At 26.8% G+C, this 18,428-nt stretch overlaps 1 protein-coding gene across 1 annotated transcript in view; it reads left to right on the top strand.

Moving 5' to 3' along the window:
- Nucleotides 1–4,179: 4,179 nt before the first annotated feature.
- LOC113367824 (solute carrier family 2, facilitated glucose transporter member 3-like) overlaps nt 4,180–18,428 on the top strand; it is a 34,295-nt gene continuing 20,046 nt past the window's right edge. The window contains exons 1-5 of the mRNA XM_026609401.1: nt 4,180–4,206; nt 13,785–13,952; nt 14,148–14,314; nt 15,964–16,162; nt 17,913–18,123. Of these exons, the coding sequence (XP_026465186.1) occupies nt 4,180–4,206; nt 13,785–13,952; nt 14,148–14,314; nt 15,964–16,162; nt 17,913–18,123 (772 nt within the window). The remainder of the gene's footprint in view (nt 4,207–13,784; nt 13,953–14,147; nt 14,315–15,963; nt 16,163–17,912; nt 18,124–18,428) is intronic.

Here is an 18,428-nt window from a genome sequence, read left to right as displayed (position 1 = left end):
TTGCCGAAATGCAGCTGAGATGTGCCAAAAATTAAAAATAATATAAAATACAGTATACATGTTTGGCAGATGAACTGTCTGCGCATGCGTCTGAATGTTGTGGACTGTCAGTGATCGTGCATAAAACATTACCCTATATAATTCAATTTGACAAATGATTTTTTTTAACTAATGCAGTCGCCTTTAAGTTTTGCCTTACTTTACTAAATCACGATACAAAAAAAATTTACTCATTCAAAAAATTATCTAGAAATTTCATATAATATACGAAATATTTACTCAAGTCAAAGGAGCGTTTTGGGTCTGAATTTTTTTACTGTGCAAGAGACATAATAATTTTCAACTAATTGGTAAATATCAGTATAGGTTATAAAAAATTGGAACTTTTGAATTGTAGAGATGGGTCATCTAGTATATATATAAATAACTCATAAATTCATTTCTTGTTAAAATCTTGTTTAGTGAAAAAGTGCTAACGTATATTCAAAGATACAGGTAATTAATTCAATTTTGTCATTAACCTTTTCTTAAAATTTTCCATAACTTTCAAAAATTTCTATCACTTTTAATATCCTGTAAGATAATCCACTCATTTATTTTTATCATTTTCATTTTGATCATATTATCGTAATTCTGTACATTATTATTTTTTGCAATTAATTTATTATTTAAGAAAAATCCATTTTCTTTTCCTAAACATATTGTTTGCTCAAATCTCATCAAGATCATGTTTCTTGACAGATGTCCTGAAGATGGAACGTACTTAGTTCCGAAACGTCGACAGTAAATAAATAAATAAATAAATAAATTGTTTATTGAAAAACTTTTCTTGTTTTTTATTACTTTTGAATTCTTGTTCGAAATCTACAATATATATATATATATATATATATATATATATATATATGTTGTTTTGATATCATTGCGTGCGTCATCAAAATGCACACTCATTATAATAATATGAATGTTAATTATATGATTAACAGTTTCCTGATAAAAATATACAAAACAACATATTATTAAAGTATTTATTTACTACCCACCCTTTTATAATACAAAAAATATTTGTACTATAAATTTCGTTGAAAATCGATTTACACTCATCAAACATTTCTTTTATTCATCACAAATTTTAATTATTTCTCGAGTTCCCGTTACTGTGATTGGTTAGAGAGCACGTGGCCGGTACGTCGAGCCAATGGGAGTAAAGATTTCCGGACAAGAGTACGATAGTGTAGTGTATGTGATTTTGGTTCAAGCGCATGAGTGGAATTATCGATACGGTGTGCGTTTTACTATAAATGTTAGATTCTGTAATACAAGGCACTCTTGTTGTTTCAGTAAGTAGAACAGTGGAAAATGTTTTAATAATTGAATGATAGGTAAATTCAGGTAAAAGTGCGATTTTGCCTTAAGAATCTACGATACTAACGCATAGTATCTAGCTTAGTTAACGCAAGTCTATACAAAGTTTCTTCAAAATGATTAGAAATGATTATTTTTGAATATGGTCTTCGGTTTTTTTAGAACAGTCCACAAAAATCAAATTTTGGCTTGCATACGCAAAACACTTTTTGACTCAGAAGATAAAAAGCGGACTCTATAAACGCCGCAAAAAATGAAAAGCTTATTATTAATTCTGTTGATAAGCATATGATCAAAATTAAAATAAGACTCTAAAATGCAAAACAAATACCGACTCAGAATATGGAATAAGACTTATTCTGAGAAAACAAACTCTCGAATAAAATAAAAAAAACGTTGATACTAACTGACGAGCAAACTAGATTTAAAAAACAGAAAGAACTCTACTGACGAGCAAACTAGGTTTAAAAAACAGAAAGAACTCTGCTGAAGAGCAAACTAAATTTAAAAAGCAGAAAGAAAGATTTAATAAAATGAAAAAAGAACTCGACTGACGAGCAAACAGGTTTGAAAAATACAAAGAAAAGAAACCCTACTGACGCGCAAAATCGATTTTACAAACGAACAAGAAAGAAATTTATCGACTATTTGGAATATAACTTCAGAAAATTCAGAGACATAGACTATAAAAAAAACAATAACTAGTGGTGTATAGCATCGTGTCTTAAGACAAATTGCTGGAACTTCCCGTACCGTCACGAAATTTTCGAGGAATATTGAATGTTTTCAAATAGATTTTTATAAATATTGTAACATTGTCTAATATTTATAAGAATTATATAAACTGAATTGCAAAGTTCAAAATATTTGTTTAAAGTATATTAGAACTTTAGTCAGAATTACAATTAAAATCAGAATTATTTTCGATATTCAGAATAAAATATTTTTCGAAAAAAATTGAAACAACATTTGTTTTCCAAAAGCAATTATTTACTTAAAACAAGCAGAAAGTTCTTTAAATCAATTAAATCGGACGCTTAGTTCTCTCAAAAACTGCCATTTTTTTAACATTTAGCTTTGTATCTCCGAAACCGCTGGACTTACGTTTGCCAAAACCTAATAACCACTTTTCCCCGTCATTACAAATTGAATATTTTTGGATCATACAAATCGGATAATCTGTTCTTTCAAAAACTCGATTTCTATTTTCTGCACTCTTTGCTCCATATCTCCGTAACTTTCTCCTTTCTCAAAAACTAATCAGCACATCTCTCTATTAATAGGAATCGAATATTTTTTGAACCATTCAAATCGGTTGATCCGTGCGCCCGAAAACGTGACTGAAAATTTGTATCCATACATACATACACACACACATTCATTTTTTCTGAGGTATGCCTTAAAATGTTTAGAAACCTTCAAAACGTCGAAAAATGTAAAAGTTTTCAATTTCGATTTTCGGCCCATTACAATAACTTACCCTACGGGAATAAATTACATGGTAAAAAAATATAAATAAAATCTAAAGCCAAGACAATCGAGACAGAAATTTGAAAAATAAAATATGCAAAAGTTAACAATCAAGAAACCCGAACATTCCGGATGCCATAGAATAAATATTTCTAATGTTAAATTAAGTGAATAAGATCTAAAAACAAAATAATTCAAATATTTTTCTGTTTTTTCACTTCAGTGGCAAAGTAGCTATAAGTAAGTAGCTTGAAGTGTTAAAAAATCAGCAAAAAAAAACAGAAAAATATTTGAATTATTTTATTTCTAGATCTTATTCGCTCAATTTAACATTGAAAATATTTATTTATTAGAGAGAATGTGGTCAAGTTCAAAGTGCTGTCATATATGGAGAGATTTGATACTACGGCGAGAGCAGCAAAGTCTTTGAGGCGGCCGTACTCTCAAACTATCAATTTTACAAAAAAACGGTTTTTTAAAGAATTGTAGGAAATTTTAACTAGTTTAATTCGTACATAGAAACTTTTATCGTAGAATAAGCCAGAAAGGAGATATTTTAAAAAAGTTGTTTTTTGACGCTATTTTTTCAATATGGCGGCAACTTGCCGTTCAAATTTGAGGTGCAAAGTTGATTTTCGTAAAGAGCACCTCGAAACCTATAAGATTACCAATTTTCAGAATTCCCCGAGTTTCAGAAAAATGTTCGTTCGTTTAGACTTTTAGAGTTTATAACTCTTTCCAAAAATTCTAGCCTTAAAACAGTTGCTATTGATAATCCGCATTGTGTTCCCTCAGTGTCCCTTATTATTATATCGTTGCCAGACGACGGCGCAGTGTCTCGTAGCATGTGGGCGGCGCGGGGCGTCCGTTAGGCGGTTAGGCCTCTACAACGACGACGCACGCGAAACTAAACGCTTCCCAAAGTCAATCTTCAATTTTCATTCAACAATACTACATCGTCGGCCGGCGACGACACACCGACACACGACACAATACAACGTAAATTAATTTAATTAAAAACAATAAATAAACAATATAAAACAATATAAACAAACATTATACAAATCACTACCGACATAATAATAAACGCAATCAGTACAAGTGATTCAGTGAAGGACAAAAAACACGCGCACATGTTTATAAGATAAAGTTTTATAAGTGCTTGTAATTTTAAAAAAGTTAGATTTTTGTAAGTTTTATATAAAAAAAATTGATATTTGTAAATTTTATATTAAAGCAAGTGTGTACATATGTAAATGGTTTTGTCTTAAAATATTTTTATATCAAATATAAAGCCTGACAAAATATTTGTAATAAATTATTAAATAAATAAAAGTTTTTAATATGGATATTAAAGCTGAAGATAAAGTGGTAAGTTTCAATTATTAATTTTATTATTATTCATACTTGCTTGAATTTATATTGAATTTTGTTCCTTAATTTTTAGTTTTTATAAATACTAAAATCGGTTGAGGCGTTTTTGAGAAAACGTCGATGAAATGTCTAATTTTGACAAATGCCAAAAAAACGATACCAATTTTTGCAAACTTTGACGAATTTTTAAAGCTAAACGAGTTGTCGTAGGGCGATAATATTTTAGTATCATCTAGAAGTCTATGGTATCTACCGTCAAAAAAATAATATTAAAATTCGTCAATTTTTTTTTAAAAATAACTTTATCACAAGAAAACGGCCCGGCCGATCTTTACCAAAAACTAATCAGCACGATTCCCAACCAAGATCTTTCGAACGGTTTTTAAATTTTAAAAATCGATTCAGAATTGCGGGCTAAAACTTGGACGAAAAATTTTTCACTCTTCTGCAATTTACAAAGAAACGGCTTGGGTGATCGTCGCGTAAAATTGATAAACGATAGTCCTTATCGAGATACATCGAATGGCTTCTAAATTTTTAAAATCGGTCCAGCCGTTTTTAAGAAAACGTCAATTTACGGCAAAAAATCTGTTCACACACACACACACAAACAAACACACACATACTTTTTCCAAATTTGGTCTCATTCGATTCAGAATGGCTTGAAACGTCGAGAAAACATAAAATTAGCGAATCGGATTTTTTGAGGAAAACAAACTTCTCCTTCGAGAAGTTATAAAAATGTTGCGCCGCCCTTAATTTTTTCAAAAATTTAATTTTATAAATACTCATCAATATATATTAATAAATAAAAAAATAATAAAAATAATAAAAACTGATATTTTTAGACTAGAAATTAACATGCAATATGAATAAATAAAAATATGAATTAAAACTAATTGTTTATTTTTGAATATCATTTCAATATATATAAATAAATAAAAAAATAATAAAAATAATAAAAACTGATATTTTCAGACTAGAAATTAACATGCAGTATGAATAAATAAAAATAGGGATAAAACTAATTGTTTATTTTTGAATATAATTTCAAAAATGTTGGGTTATTTTTGGAAAAATAGTATTCTGAAAACAGATGTCAGGGGGCGCGCCCCACAGATTGGAAACCGCTGAATTAAGTAATAATATACAAACTTCAACTAAATTCATCCAAATATTAAAATATATCAGAATTTGTAAAAAAAATGTCAAAATGTGCATATGAAACTATCAACTTTTTAAATACAAATACAATCTTTAAAAAATATCAAGAGCAATAATAAATCCTTCGCATGAAAATTATTGTAATGAGTAAAAACAATTTTACAAACTTAGTTTTTCGATGTTAATTAAAATTTCATATATAAAAATGTATATAAATGAAAAGGTATAAATTTTCTATTGATGACACACATCAGGTGTCAAAACGTTTAAATAAAGAAATAGAAATAATAATACATACATATATATATATATATATATATATATATACATATATATATATATATATATATATATATTATAAATAAATTATTTTTATACAGGTTCAAAATGGACACCAAGTGTCAAAACAAAATCCTTTTGTGTTGAAAACCATTTAAGCAACAGTACTAAATAAATGCAAAAAATAAATACTAAACTAATAAATTTCAAATGCAATAAACATAAATTAATAATGCAAATGTAGCTATAATTACAAATACAGATTGCACACAAGTAAAAATCAAATATTAACAATATACATACAGATTTGAATTATGGCGATTGCCGATTTGACAGATTTAGGTTAAATTTTTACCTCAACACAAAAAGCATTTTAATTCTGATTTTAAACCATGACACAAAACAATTATATAATAATCATCATTACCTGTTTATTTTATTTTGTTTCTGGCCACATTTTGCACAATTATACGACAATTAACACAAAATATCACGACAAAACTTTTGCTCTTTACTACGACCTGTTGTTATTGTTTCCGTCTCGGCCGACATTTGTAAAATGTTCGTTGATGTTCGGAATTTGTTCGTTTTTGGGGTTGCCGTATACGATTTAATAGGATTTTATAATTTTAGTGTTGCCTAACACTTGAGCGGTTATTTTGAAATTCATAATAATAAAATTAATAATAATAAAAAATAATTTACAGAATAACAATTATGTCAAATTTAATGTTTAGTTTTCATAACAATAATCGGAATAAAATTTATTATTAATGATTTTATATGTAATTACACAATATTTATGTTTTAACAAATTTAGTGCTAAATGCAAATGATTTGTTCCATATGTATTCAAATAGCTTTGCAGGTCGTACTGTAACTACCATATATTTATAATTTAAAAATGTTATTCCTAAACTATTCCTGTATATATTATTAAAACAAATACTAAAATTCTGGATTTTTTCACAAATTATAAAGAATTTGGTCTAAATTTTACAAGTATGATGATAAAAGTTATATTGTAATAAATAAAATAGTAACTTTAATAACAAATAATTAAAATTAGTGGGTAAATAATAATTCGTAAATATATGAAAAAATAGAAAAATAGATAAAATTGATATATATATATATATATATATATATATATTATATTATTATATATATATATATATATATATATATTAAATATATTATTAATTTATTTTAATTAATGAGACTACAACTATTCAATAAAGTAAAGTATAAGTATATAACACTTTAGTATGAATTCTTTAACAATTTATAGTATTTTTTAACTATGTGAACCTTACTTCTAAGAAATAAAAACTAAATTATATCTAATAATCAACCATTTATAATAAACAAGTTACTTAAACATTTATATTAATATTTAGTTAATTCTTTCTATATATTATTAGTATAACAATTTCTCTCAAACCTGGACAAACCGAATCATCCTGCAAGAATTTATTTGTTTAGTAACATTTATTTCTAATTATTATAAATATCAATATATAGATTTATAGATAATTTTATCAGCTTTGTAATGATGTATAATAACATATATTAGTATAAACAAATTAGTAACAAAAACAATCTTAATATGTATTAAAAAGTGTTATCATATAATTAGTTAACATCAAATGCCTCAATATTTAAATCTCAAATTTAAAATATTTTTTTAATAAAACTTTGTTCTAAATGATTTCAATGGTTATATATGAATTTATAGATAATTTCATCAGCTTTTTAATCATATATATTAATATATATTAGTATAAAAAATTATACACAAAAACAATCAAAATAATAAAAAATGTAACCAGAAAATACAACATATAATTAGTTGACGTCAAACATTTAATTCTCAAATTTAAACTAGTTTTCAAATATAATTTTATTCCAAATTATTTCAATTGTTATATATGGATTTATAGATAATTTTATCAGTTTTGTAATGATATATAACATAGTATAAAGAAATTATACACAAAAACGATCTAAATATTAAAAAATGCAACCAGAAAACACAACATGTATTATTAGTTGACATCAAACGTCTCAATATTAAATTCCCAAATTTAATATAATTTTGCATAAATACAGATTAGTTCAATTGTTATATACATATTTATAGAGAATTTTATTATTATTATTATTATTATTATTTTCAATAACGTATAAATAAAGTTTTTTTTAAATATTGTACTCAATATATTCTATTGAGATCTTTGAAGAAGATATTTCATATAGGAGTCCTGGCGATGCAAATATCTATTATATACGATATATATATATATATATATATATGGGTAAGTGGCAACTAAGAGGAAAAAGCTTCTAACTGGCTCCAAAGCCGGTTAAGCTCAATAAATAACCTCAAAGCTGGTTTTGTATTGAGCAAAAATCCTGCCCTACCCACATTATATGTATAATAAATGCATATATATATATATATATATATATATATATATATATAAAATTTTATGGTCTCAATTATTTACACGTGCTTACACTGCCTATAAATAATAAAAATCATAAACTGTTTTTTAAAAAGTCTGCGTTGGTTTTGGTTCCTATTTGATATACGGAATTCGATTAAAATTTGATTTTTAACCGAATTTTTGTATTTTATTTTAATATATATATATATATATATATATATATATGTATATATTCAGGGCCGGATTTAGAAATTTGGCGCCCCGGGGCACTGACAAAAATGCCGCCCCATCCCTAAAATTTTACGAACTTTCGCACTTTTTTTTAAAGCAATCGCGCTGCTTCAGTTGCGTAGGGACAAAATATAGAAGCGCGTAAGCGCCGCGTCGCAGTCAACTGATAAACAATGTTACAGAACGCATATAAATGTAAACAAAATTTATGCTTATTATTATAATATTTTTAAAATATCTGATAATTTAATGCGCATATGTCTTATGATCACTTTTGTCCGCCAAATGTTTCTTTCTCAATTTTTTTATTGGATCATCGAAGCCGCTAAACCTGCCCCCCACAAATCTAAGCAGTTATTTATCCTGTAATTTTTTTTGAATGATATTGGACGCTTTTTTTCTCAAAAACGAAACTATCATTTTTGGAATTTTGACCCGTATCTTCAAAACAGTTGGATCTGCCTTGGCCAATAACTAATCAGCACGTCTCCTTATCAATAGGAATTGAATCATTTAAATCGGTTAATCCATATTCTCGAAATTGACTTGAATAATTAAAAAATATTAGATTTGTATTGATGGAGAGACGTGCTCATCAGCTTTTGGGACAAGCAATTACGAAAAATGGTAATTGAGTTTCGATATTTCTTCTCTGAAACAGCTACGCAGCGCGATTGCTTTGCAAAAGGTTCATAATTTTCAAAAAAATTCAAAATACGAAAGATGTCTTTTAAAAGTCTTTTTTTTCATTTTTCAAAAAATTTTAAAGCTCTTTATAAAATGTAATTTTTAATACGGGATGTTTCAGTAATTTGTCAGACACAATGCCATGAGTCAGTAGTAAGCTTGGAAGTGCACAAATTCGTCATTTTAAGAGGGCTCGAGAACTGAAGAACATATTTTTCAGCTTGTTCACGGATCTTTATATTAGCCAAATTGCCAAATTTGATAACTTATTAACCACTTTGATAATTTACGTTCGGAGAGGGAGGCAAGGCAAAATAATAAATTTTAGTTATCGGTTTTTTCAATCCAAATTTTGCATTGCAATCGTATTATATTTTATTAATTATATTTCTTGAAATAAAAAATGTTGTTAAAAAAAGTTGATTATATTGTATAGAATTTTTTTTCTCACTATCCAAATTTTGTCGCCCCCCAAAATTTGCCGCCCTGGGCAGTAGCCCCGATTGCCCCTACTGTAAATCCAGCACTGTATACGAGGTGTGTTCAAAAAGTACCCGGAATTACTAATAATTAAATTTCGCGGGTCTGGAGTGTCTGATTGTCAAAATTTTTTTTTTATTGTGTTGGTATACATGCCCCTAAAGTATGATGAAATTTTCAGCTATATTCACTGTTTACTTTGTCTGTGGTAGTCGCTAAGGTTCGACGTGTTTTTCTGAGCTCGGCGATTTTTACAATGGAAGAATTGAAAAGTCAAAGAATTTGTATTAAATTTTGCGTAAAAAATGAAATAAAGTGTTGCAAAGTGCAAAAATTCACCAGATATGGCTCCGTGTGACTTTTTCCTATTCCCAAAGTTGAAGAGACCCATGAAAGGACGGCGGTTTTCCTCGATTGAAGAAAATCGCCGAGAGTGCTCAAGGACATATCAAAAAGTGAATATCAAGGGTGCTTCGAAAATTGGAAAAAACGCTGGCATAAGTGTATTATATCTGGGGGGGACTACTTTGAAGGGGACCACATTAATGTAGACGAATAAATAAATATTTTTTTGAAAAAACGAAAATTCCGGGTACTTTTTGAACAGACCTCGTATATTATAACAAATTAAATTTAATTTCCACAAATAATTCAAGTAATTTGTTTTAATATCAAATATGTTTATATGTGAGTTAACATCAATTTGATATCCATACGTTTCGGCTAACATCCTAGCCACCATTCGGAGAAAGATAAAATTTTATTTTATAAATAAATAAATTTAATTAATTTATTATATGAGAATGTGCTTCACAAATAACAGAAATAAATAAAATCTCATTATTAAAATATATGTACATATGTATATAATATATGCATTTAAAATATGATTTTTTTTTAATTTTATTTTCATTCTGCAAAAATATGAATGATTTGTCAAGAATATATAAAGTTTGAAATGTAGATTCCAAATTGTGGCATTTCTATATTATTTATTTTAAAATTCATCATCATTTTTTCATCAGCAAGATTTTTAAATTAAATAAATAAAAATTTGACAAATCTTCAAAAATTTAACGAATATATAAAAATAATTAAATATCTACTTAAATTATTAATAAATATTAAATTAAAAAAAGTACATCATAAGTTCTATCACAAAATATAATTGGTTAACATTTTATACTATACAATTTGTCGTTTTAAAGCAATAATAAATGTGATAAATATATAAAGAATAATTGTTATTAATATATAAATAACAATATTAATTACTAATAATATTGAATGTATAATGTATTCGTTCAAATAAATTAATATTTAATTTAATTAATATTAAATTTAATATTTACTTGTTCAGGAATAACCGAAGATTTATTGAGAAATGTTATTAGAAAATGAACCGCGCTTTGGAAACCATTGGAATTGATGCATTTATAAATGCATATATATACATATATATATATATATATATATATATATATATATATATTTGTATAAGTTCTAAGGATATAACTTTCTACGAAGAATTTACCGTTAGGAATTTTATGACAAATTTTATTTCCTTACTACCATAAATGTATACTAACTCTTTACATACATTAGTATATTATATATATATATATATATATATGTATATATATCAAAAATATATATATATATATATATATATATATATCAAAATTATATAATATAAAGAACTAATTTAAGTAAATTCTTGCAAATTGCAATACACAATTACAAAAGCAATTATTTTTAATAATACTAATATAATTTAATAAAAAACAGAAAAATATATTTTCTATTTATTTGATTTAATAATTTGTTTATTATTTATCATTATAGATTTTCAACTAAATAAACAATCTAATTATACAAAATTATGTATATAACAACAAGGCACAAAAGTATTTAAACATTTGATTATTATTATTCTAATAAACGTTTCGAGATCTAATTTGATTCATCTTCAGTGTTATCTAAAAATATAAAAAAATATATAAAAATAAATGTACATAAATAATTCGGAATTATAGTAATGCATAAAATATAAATAAAATAAATTTTAATTTTAATTTTAGTAAAATTAATTCCATTGAACTACTTTCATAATTTTTTGTCGGGACTTACGAAAGTACCTACATGAAGGTTTACAAATTGTACATCATTTATCATTGTGTATATATATTTATATATATATATACATATATATTTATATATATATATATATATATATATATATATAATCATATTTCGAAAGCGAAATACGAGTTTATCTTCATCTAAAATCATTCACCAAGGTCTAACAAACGTTATAACAAATATATAATATAATTCATATCAAAATAAAAATTGCATAAAAATATAAAACATGGATTCTCCAGTCGATTACTATTATTTATTTAAATATTAATATTAAAAAAACTTGTGGTGTATAGCTTATAAGTTAGCTTACTGGAACTTTCTATGTTTTAACAAATATTAGATAAAAATATAAAAAATAGTGAAAGTGTAAGTATTACTTATGTAGGAGACACCACTGAAAATAAATAAAAACTGGTATATATTTTACAATATTTTGAAAATTTTTAGTAAGCACGATTTTGAATATTTTGAGGATTTTAAACAATTAAAAATAATGAAATTATTTTTTCTTTGCGATATAAATTAAAAATTTCAAAAAATAATACTGGTGTACTTGAAATATGTAAAAAAATCTTTAAATTTTAATTTTTTCTCAAATTTTTTTCCTTATTAAACAATATTCATGTTTTTTGTTAATTAATATTTATTTATTTTATTTTAATTTATAATTTCAATTTATTTTAATATTTATTAATACAATTAATTGTTTCCGATAGCAAACCTGACGTAACTTGTATATAAGTAGACTTAAAAAAAAATTCACTAGAATACAAACACAAATTAATACAAATTTTGAAATATTTTTATATATATTCCGCACTAATTAAATTTATTTTAATAAACTATTTATTTGTGTAAGAATCGATTAAATTTTAATAAAATGTTTTCAAGGAATTCATAATAATCTGCTGGACATTTTAGCCTTTGAATTGAACTGTTCGTATCAATTTAATATTAACAGCTAATAAACAAGTGTTATAGATATACAAATATATATATATATATATATATATATATATATATATATATATATATAAAGGATTCATTGAACTCTCATTCAATAAGTGAGATGATAATACATGCGGGTATTAAATCATATTTATCCTGTCTGATACATCTTCTTTGTATTTAAATTAAATTAAAAATTTAATATATATATGTACATATATATATATATATATATATATATATATATATATATACATCCTTATTTACCAACTATTTTGTAATTATAGTGGACCACTGAAATATAATTCAAATCTTCTTATTTTTTATTTTCTATTCATTTTTATTCATCTTGGCAAGAAATTAACTGACTAATATGAAAATTAAATACATATTTAATAAATGTTTGAAATTGTTAAAAAAAACACACATTTTTCTCAAAATTTTGATTAAAATCTGAATAATTTTTGGGGAACCAAAAGAATAAAATATGTTTAAAATAACAAAATAAATATCATGTATTTGAAAACGATTTTTTTTTAAATATTAAATTTGATTTTTTTCTTTGAAAAAGTACTTTGAATAATTATGTATTGTTGAAAGTTCTAAAAGTTGTAATTATTTTTATAATTCTCATACATTTGCGGAATTTAAATATTTGATTTAAAACTTTATTACTATTATTCTATTATATTACATTTATTATTTCTTCATTGCTATTATAATTATACAAAAATTTCAAAAAAGTCGATATTTCGAGTTTCTAGTAATACTTGCGGTCCGTTTAATAACGTTTTTGTGTATAAATAAAACTACAAACAAAACTACTTACTACAATTTAATTATAATTTAATAATATTCGCGTAAAACATCCTATTAAACGTAATTGAACATAATCTGTCAAAAACGTTTGACATTTGACGTATTAGCCACCGTCCATTGTTTTATTTCAATTGCGCTTCTACAAAAATTTTCAAATTAAAAATGTAAAGTTTCTACGCGATTTTGAAATAATATCTCACCTTTCCGACCATCTCTGGATAGGCACGAATTTTTCAAGACTAAGATTGACCAAATCGGTTTAACCGTTTTCGAGTTTTGCAGAATCATTTGATCGAGAGATCCATTTTTTATATATAAGAGATATATATATATATATATATATATATTATATTATATTATTATTATTTTTAGGAAGAAGACACCTTACCCATAGAATTCGTAGAGATGCAAAACGGCGGCCGAAAGGGCGACAAATCGGCGGCGTTCTCTTGGCACCTGGCGGTTGCTGTCTTCGCTGCCGTTATTGGTTCCGGTTTCCAACACGGCTACAACACAGGGGTCGTCAATGCACCCCAACAGGTACTAAATATAATATAGAAATTAACGATTACATATTTATAAAAAAGTAATAAATCTTTTCATATTTACACTAACATATCTTCTCAGTTTTTGTATATAACACTTTTTGTAATTTTTGTGGTGTCTTAGTTTAAACCAAGATTCAAACCAACACTTAACTTTTAATTAATAAATTAAATATTAATGTTTTTTCAGTTGATAGAAACATGGATATACGACGTCGTAACAAATCGTTCAAATTCGTCAATAAACGGAGATTTTGTCGGTTCATCAGAAGTGACCGCCATTTGGAGTCTGGCGGTGTCAATGTTCTGCATTGGCGGCATGATTGGAGGCGCATTTACCGGAATAATCGCAGACAGGTAATATATTAAATAGATAGTCACACTTATTTTGTTCAAAATGTTACTATAAGTGTGATATCTATTCTTGGTTACATGCCTAATGTTATATGCCAACACTAGAGGGATCACATCAACCAGTTTAAAATTATAGATACTGATAAGTTGCCTTATAAATAAAATAGGCGTGAAATCGAACTTATGTTATTCTAAAAATTTATTAAGAAAATTGTAAATGGCAAAATTTACCAGTTTACAAATCCAAAAAAATAACAAGCATAAAAAATAGTTAGCTTAGAAACAAACCAATTCAATTAGTCGAGAAACACGCCGAAACTAACATAACCAGTAAATTTCAATACCAGTATAAATAATACACAATATACAAAACAAGATTATTATTACTATTTACCACTTGCTAACTTCCCGTAGTGTAAGTTATAGTAATGGGTCGAAAATCGAAAATGAAAATTTATTGCATTTCTCGACGTTTTGAAAGTTTCTGAACATTTTACTGGCATACCTCAGAAACCAAATGGATGTGTGTGTTTTGTATGTCCGCGTTTTTCGTCCCACGTTTTCGGGCGCACGGATCAACCAATTTGATGGTTTAAAAAACATTCGATCCCTATTGATAGGGAAATGTGCTGATTAGTTTTTGACAAAGGCAGGTCCAACCGTTACGGAGATACGGAGCAAAGAGTGCAGAAAATACAAATCGAGTTTTTGAGAGAACGGAGTATCGGATTTGAATGATCTAAAAAACATTCTGCTTGTATTGACATAACAATTGCTTTTGAGGATAAAAAATTATTACATCTTTTTTTTATTTTCTATAAAATATTTTTGTAATTTTGGATTAAAAATTCAAAATCGTGCCTTAAGGCAAACTGCTGAAACTTCCCGTACCGTAACGAAATGTTCGAGGAATATTGAATGTTTTCAAATAGATTATTATAAATATTGTAATGATTGTGATATTGTCTTATATTTATAACAATTATATAAACTGAATTGTAAAGTTGAAATTATTTGTTCAAAATATATCATTAGAACTTTAGTCAGGATTAAAAATAAAATCTGAATTATTTTCGATATAAAAAAGAAAAAAATTTTGAAAAAAAAAATTGAAAAAAAAAGTTGAAACAAAAATTTTTTTTACAAAATCAATTATTTTGTTAAGACAATGAATCATTCGAATCGGACTCTTAGTTCTCTCAAAAACTGCCATTTTTTGCACATTTAGCTCCGTATCTTTGAAATGGCTGGGCCTGCCTTTGCCAAAAACTAATAAACATTTGTGCTATTTGGAGGTTAGTTTTACAGCCATAGCCATTGACAGTATTAGAAATGCTCGTATAAACAAACAAACAAAATGATTGTGATCCAGAAGCTTCGGATTTCCTTGTCTATTTCAATTCTAGAAAAATGTGCTTAACTAATAAAGAAAAACAAAATTGTAATTGTCCAAATTTACGAGTTTGCAAATCCAAAAAATAACAAATTGTTAGCTCAGAAACACACCGATTCAATTAGTGAAGGAACACACCGAAACTAATACAACCGTGTTTAATAACCAATAAATTTAAATACCAGTATAAATAATACACAATATATAAAATGAGACTATTACTACTATTTATTTCTACATTTGTTTCGTTTACCTTTAGGATAGGAAGACGCGATGGTCTCCTTTGGAACAACCTCTGGTTCCTGGGCGGTGCAGCATTGCAAGCATCAGCAAAAATTCTGCACACTCCTGAAGTCCTTTGGGCAGGACGTCTGCTGTCAGGCATAGGATCAGGCTTAGGTGCCGGTTTGGCGCCTATGTACCTGGCAGAGATCGCTCCTGTTTCACTCAGAGGAGCTGTAAGTAGAAAAAAATATATATAGATGATAAAATGTTGAATTAGTAAATACTAAAATTATACTTAATGCATTTTATTATTTACACATAGTCAGCTTTCAAAATAATAAATAATCAAAATCACACAATATTCTCGAATCATTTTTTTGAAGTAAAACTTCTTTAGGCGCGACATGGGTGTAAATCCGTACAAATGTAACGGAAATTGCCAAACTGAAGTGATCGCTTAGATGACTCGCGCTTACGACGCTAGTTAACAAAAAATACATCAAATGTCAAATCATATGTCAAAAACAAAAAAAATGTATCGACTTTCACTTGAGTTTTGTATTTAGCTCGTAGTCTCTAAACATTTTTTGAAGTAAAACTTCTTTAGGCGCCACATGGGTTAGCCATATAAAGACTTCCATTTGTTTTAGGAATGCACGAACAATGCTTGAAAAACAATTTACAAATGATAGCTTTGGATATGTATGTTTTGTGTGTGATCGACTTTGGTTTTAAAGTGACTTAGAAATATCAAATGATGCTCAAAAACAAATTCTTAATAATGGTTTTCTGAATATTGATTCAAATAATCAGATTGGATGTCAAACTTGTCGAAAGGTATTAAATTCGGGTAAAATTCCCACTTTGTGGAAATTTAACGGGTTTTGTATTTCCACCTATTCAAATTATCTATCTAAACTAGATACTGTATCTGAAATGTTAATTTCACCTAGGTTGTGTTTCATGCAAATTAGACGATTGCGACATGCAAATGGACAATTAGGAATGTTTGGACAAATTATAAATGTACCTGTTGGCGTTAATAATATGGTTAATTTATTACCTCGTAATATTGATGATGATCATTGCTTTAACGTTCACATAAAAAAGAAAATGATTCATAGATCAAGCTATGTGCAGGGCTTGATGAATAAAACAAATATAAAAGTATGGCTTAAATTTTTTAGGCAAAACAGATATCACAGCTGTTCAAAGAATGAGATTATATCGTCAGCGAAAAAGTAAAAAATTACAAACAGTAAATAAATGTATGTTAATTTTAATTACATGAAGTTCGTCAAACACAATTGTTACAGGATGAGTGAAGTTGCATAAACGATATTTGTTTAGGGGTTGCTTAACATAATCCACTGCGTGAACGAATATTATAGAATTTATTAATCAGCTATTACTTTAAACCGATCATGTCATATTTCAAGTATGACTTTGATTACATTATTGCTTGTAAATATTATACATATTTTTAATGCAATCATAAATATATAATTTATAATTTATCATTATATAAATGTGTATAATGATTGACGACACTAATAAATGTGTGCATCACGAGTGTTACCATATTATTATTAAACATTTTTCCCAATTGCTATGTGATGTATTTATTTTTACTTGACTTAAATTTGCTATTTTGTACAGTAGCAAATAAGTTTTACTTCAATCGCGTGTGATCCTTACGCGCACTCTTTTTTTATTAATTTTTGCTTACCAATTTTATTACGACCTATTCGTCACCAACCAATTTTTTAACTTCCCGTAAAGTAAGCTATTTTTTTTTTTTTTTTTTAAAAAAGAAAGTAGTTCTTTCAAATTTCCAAACAAAGTAAAAATATGTGTTCTATAATTGTTCTAATTTTCATATTTTAATTAGCAAAAGTGTAACTTATAGCTTTGAAATATACCAAACCTTCAGCTTCATTTTACTTCAATTTTATTATTTTCACCTTTAATTTTTCTCCTCAGATTGGAACCGTCTACCAGCTAGTGATAACCCTATCAATCCTGATCTCTCAAGCTTTGGGCCTCAGTGGAGCTTTAGGGTCTGAGGATTTGTGGCCCTTGCTGCTAGGTTTCGGACTTCTACCAGCCCTGATACAACTGTTGACGTTGCCTTGGTGTCCTGAAAGTCCTTCCAGGTTGGCGGCGAAGGGACGGAAGGTCGAGGCTGAAAAAGGTAAAAGAGTGTTTTTTAATGATGCTATTTTGAAGTAGAGGGTGAAAAATGTGTGATATTGCCAGTCTTGTAACAAAAGAAATTTGAGTTTTGCTCGTCAGTAGAGTTCATTTTCAGTAAAGCTCATATCTTAGTTTGTTTGTCAGTAGAGTCCCTTCTTATATTTATTATAGTTTTCTTGTCAGTATTGTTTGTTTTCCTCTTCCACTAGTTTGCTTGTCAGCATAGTTTCTTATTTTCTATTTTTATTACTCAGAAAGTCAGCAGGGTTCATTATTTTTTAGTTAGCTCGTCAGTAGAGTCCT

The sequence above is a fragment of the Ctenocephalides felis genome, unplaced genomic scaffold (assembly GCF_003426905.1).
Source record: "Ctenocephalides felis isolate EL2017-DRISC unplaced genomic scaffold, ASM342690v1 CF-g0.4_SCAFFOLD_01170, whole genome shotgun sequence".
Lineage (NCBI taxonomy): Eukaryota > Metazoa > Arthropoda > Insecta > Siphonaptera > Pulicidae > Ctenocephalides > Ctenocephalides felis.
The sequence above is the reverse complement of the archived record's forward strand: the minus strand, read 5'-3'. Positions and strand labels throughout refer to the sequence as shown.